The following is a 3,123-nucleotide window of genomic DNA, read 5'->3' on the forward strand; positions in this document are numbered from 1 at the left end:
TATTTTGTAAGATAGAAATCTGAATATTTTATTTTTCTCTATTTTCTAAAAAACTTCTTTTTAATATCATCATTTTATTTTATTTTTCTCCAATCAAGTTGGAAGGAATCAGCATAATATTATACATGAACCTAATATTTATTTGCAATCTCATTTAAAAAAAAAAAACAAACAAGATAAATTATAAGAAAACGAGTCTTTAAAAAAACCAAAAACCAGTTCGATTCTGAATCGAGTCGGGTATCTGTTGGTTCCCTTTCTTTGGCTCGGCTATTCTAGACTTAGATTGAGAAGGGCAAGTTCGGTTTCTATTTGGATCACCCAAGACCCAAAATTGTATGACGCCTAATTTCACATTTCATAGAATTCATGTTTCTAGACACAAGCCGTGCATTAACTCAGTTGAAATATGAAGTAAGAAGACTTGATTTTATTGCCGGACACATTTTCATTTTCAATCTTATGAACATCATATTACACCAAACAATTAATACTAATTATCTTCTTTTTTCTTTCTTTTTCAATAGGTACAAGGTTTGTTTTTGCTACAATATACAAAAGTGTAAATAGTCAGTCAATACACCATATTGAAATAAACATCATGAATACATTTCATTTCTACTATAATATTAAAAATTAAATAAATAATTTCCAATATTATAATAAAAATTACAATTTTGTAATGAAACAAAAAATATGTGAAATTTTCTAAGGCACAAACATTGAACACTCAATTCTTTGCACATCTATTTGAATCATCATTAAAGCATTAACCACTTCGGCCATGGTCGGCCTCTGTTCCGGTTCTTGCGCCAAGCACGCCAAGCTCAACCGCAACAATCTCCCAGCCGGCTCCGACTGATCAATCATATAACCAAGAGGGTGTCTCACTTGAAGACGCCTATCAATAAACTCGACAATTGATCCATTTCCACCATCCATAATCCAAATCACCCAATCCGAAAGCTGTATTTCTTTACCATTTTCCTTAAAAACAGCATCTTTTCCGGTGACCAATTCCAAAACAACGACTCCAAACGCATACACGTCCATCATCGGAGTCACCAAGCCGGCCTCTGCATATTCAGGAGCCAAATACCCTTTTGCACAAGGAACACATCTCATTGAAGAGTAACCGTTCTGATTGGCTGATTTCGCCAGCCCGAAATTGGCAACCTTTGCTCTTAAGTCCTGGTTTAGTAAGATGTTTCCGCTGTTAATGTCCTTATGGACGTATGCTGGTTCGGTGAAGTTGTGAATGTAGTGAAGCCCACTCGCGATATCGATCGCTATTCGAATCCTATTGCTCCAATTACATAGTTGCTTGCAATTGGAATCGTTTTCCTTTGTGTTAAGCCAATTTCTTAAAGAACCCATCTCCATGAATTCGTATACTAGGTAGAACACGCCGAAATGCTCGCAAACGCCTAACAGAGTTATCAGATTGAAATGGTTGAACTTGTGAAGGATTTTCACTTCTTTAGAGACATCCGCGGTCATCTTCTTGACCGCAAACATCCTCTCGTTGAGGAAACCGCGGTAAACCAAATCGCTCAATTGGTTTATCTGATTGAATGATTGGGTTCCGGTTTCAAGCTCTCGAAAGGTGAATACTTTAAGAACTTGATCGACTGTCGCAATTCCATTGAGTAGATCCTTTGACGGTTGGTTTCTTGCATTACCCTTATGATTGTAAATCTTTGTTGTCATTGTTCTTGTTCTTCTTCTATGCAAGAAGGTATACAGGGTGAGGCAGAAGAGACAAGAAGCTAGAAGCCCAACCCCAATTCCGACATAAATATCCCTTCGTCTATTCCTTACTTTATGGCTAGAAGGTGCGAGAATTGGAGCTGGGGAAAGAGTAACAACGTCTTCTTCAATTACAATCATTTGAGAACTCAATGGCTCCTCACGCAACGGGATTAGAATGGTTGTAGAAGATTGAAGAACCGCGTTGTCTACATCGACGAATCCGTTGGAATAAGCAATAGAAACAGGGGTCACATTAAATCTTCTACTTATTGATGTTATGTTGTCGCCTGGAGCGACCAAATAAGTAAAAAGAAACTTTGTACCGTTTATCGTTTGATTCCTCGTAGGACAGGCACATCTAAGTGGGACATTCAATCGTAGGCCTACATAGCCTAATTCGAATTCTCCATAAATGTTTTCTTTCATAAGGATGCTGCAAGTTGACAGTTCCTCAAAGGTATCTTTGGCAATGGTGTAATATGTCTCATAAATAGTTGGAGTAACATATGATGTATTGGCTTGATAGTACTGACCGTTACACGAACAATTAACCGGAACAATCACCTCTTGACCTCGAACGAAAACTGAATCCATCGACACGTTGTTGATCTTCGAAAGCTGTGAGGGGTCCGAGGAAGTCAGGTTTGAGATGGACATGACCGAATCGTATGGGGACCGCGATCTGAACATGAGAAAAGTTTGACATGAACTTTCCCCGTTGCATGAGTAAAGAAAAGCGGGAGATGGGCCGGTTTCATCCTTGGCGTGACAATTCATGGACGAGATTCCTGAATAATTTTGTTGTGCATCGAGAATGGAAATGAAGAACGCGAAAGAGACGAGGAAAGCGAGTAGAATTCGATCCATATTATGAATTGTTGTTCTTCAACTTCCTCTTGCAGCATAGAAGGAAGAAGAAATGTTAGCATCTTATTTTGTAATATCAAGATTATTATATGTAGCTAGAGGTCAAAAACAAGTGCAACAAATTCATTACCTATTATGAAATTAAGTAATATTGTATGAAAACGACTTCTTGTGTAGTTATAGGGAGACAACAATAATAGATTATAAATTAAGCTTAAAAAATAATATGAGCATAAAGGGATCTTATGATTATGCCAGAGGGAATATATATGTATGATGGTCAAAATTGTTTAATTAATTTGATAATAAGGAGAAAAAATACACATAAATAATCACTTAATTAAATTATTGTAAATTTTTTATATTTATTCTAACTTATTTCTTACAAAACATACATAAAGGACGGCATCTCATTAACCTAAAACAAATTCAAGTCAAAGGCAAATTAAACCAAGGGTTTGATCAATGATAAGAAGTGTATGAATATCTAATCGTGAAAACACT

At 36.4% G+C, this 3,123-nt stretch overlaps 1 protein-coding gene across 1 annotated transcript; it reads right to left on the reverse strand.

The window, feature by feature from the left end:
- Positions 1-708: 708 nt before the first annotated feature.
- Positions 709-2,619, reverse strand: LOC124925091 (lysM domain receptor-like kinase 4). Its single transcript, XM_047465063.1, has one exon. The coding sequence runs from the start codon at positions 2,617-2,619 to the stop codon at positions 709-711; it is 1,911 nt and encodes a 636-aa protein (XP_047321019.1).
- Between the last annotated feature and the right edge of the window lie 504 nt (positions 2,620-3,123).

This window comes from Impatiens glandulifera, chromosome 2 (genome assembly GCF_907164915.1).
Source record: "Impatiens glandulifera chromosome 2, dImpGla2.1, whole genome shotgun sequence".
NCBI classification, from domain to species: domain Eukaryota; kingdom Viridiplantae; phylum Streptophyta; class Magnoliopsida; order Ericales; family Balsaminaceae; genus Impatiens; species Impatiens glandulifera.

Coding starts and splice junctions, on each gene's coding strand:
- LOC124925091 (XM_047465063.1), bottom strand. CDS start 2,619: ATGGATCGAATTCTACTCGCTTTCCTCGTCTCTTTCGCGTTCTTCATT.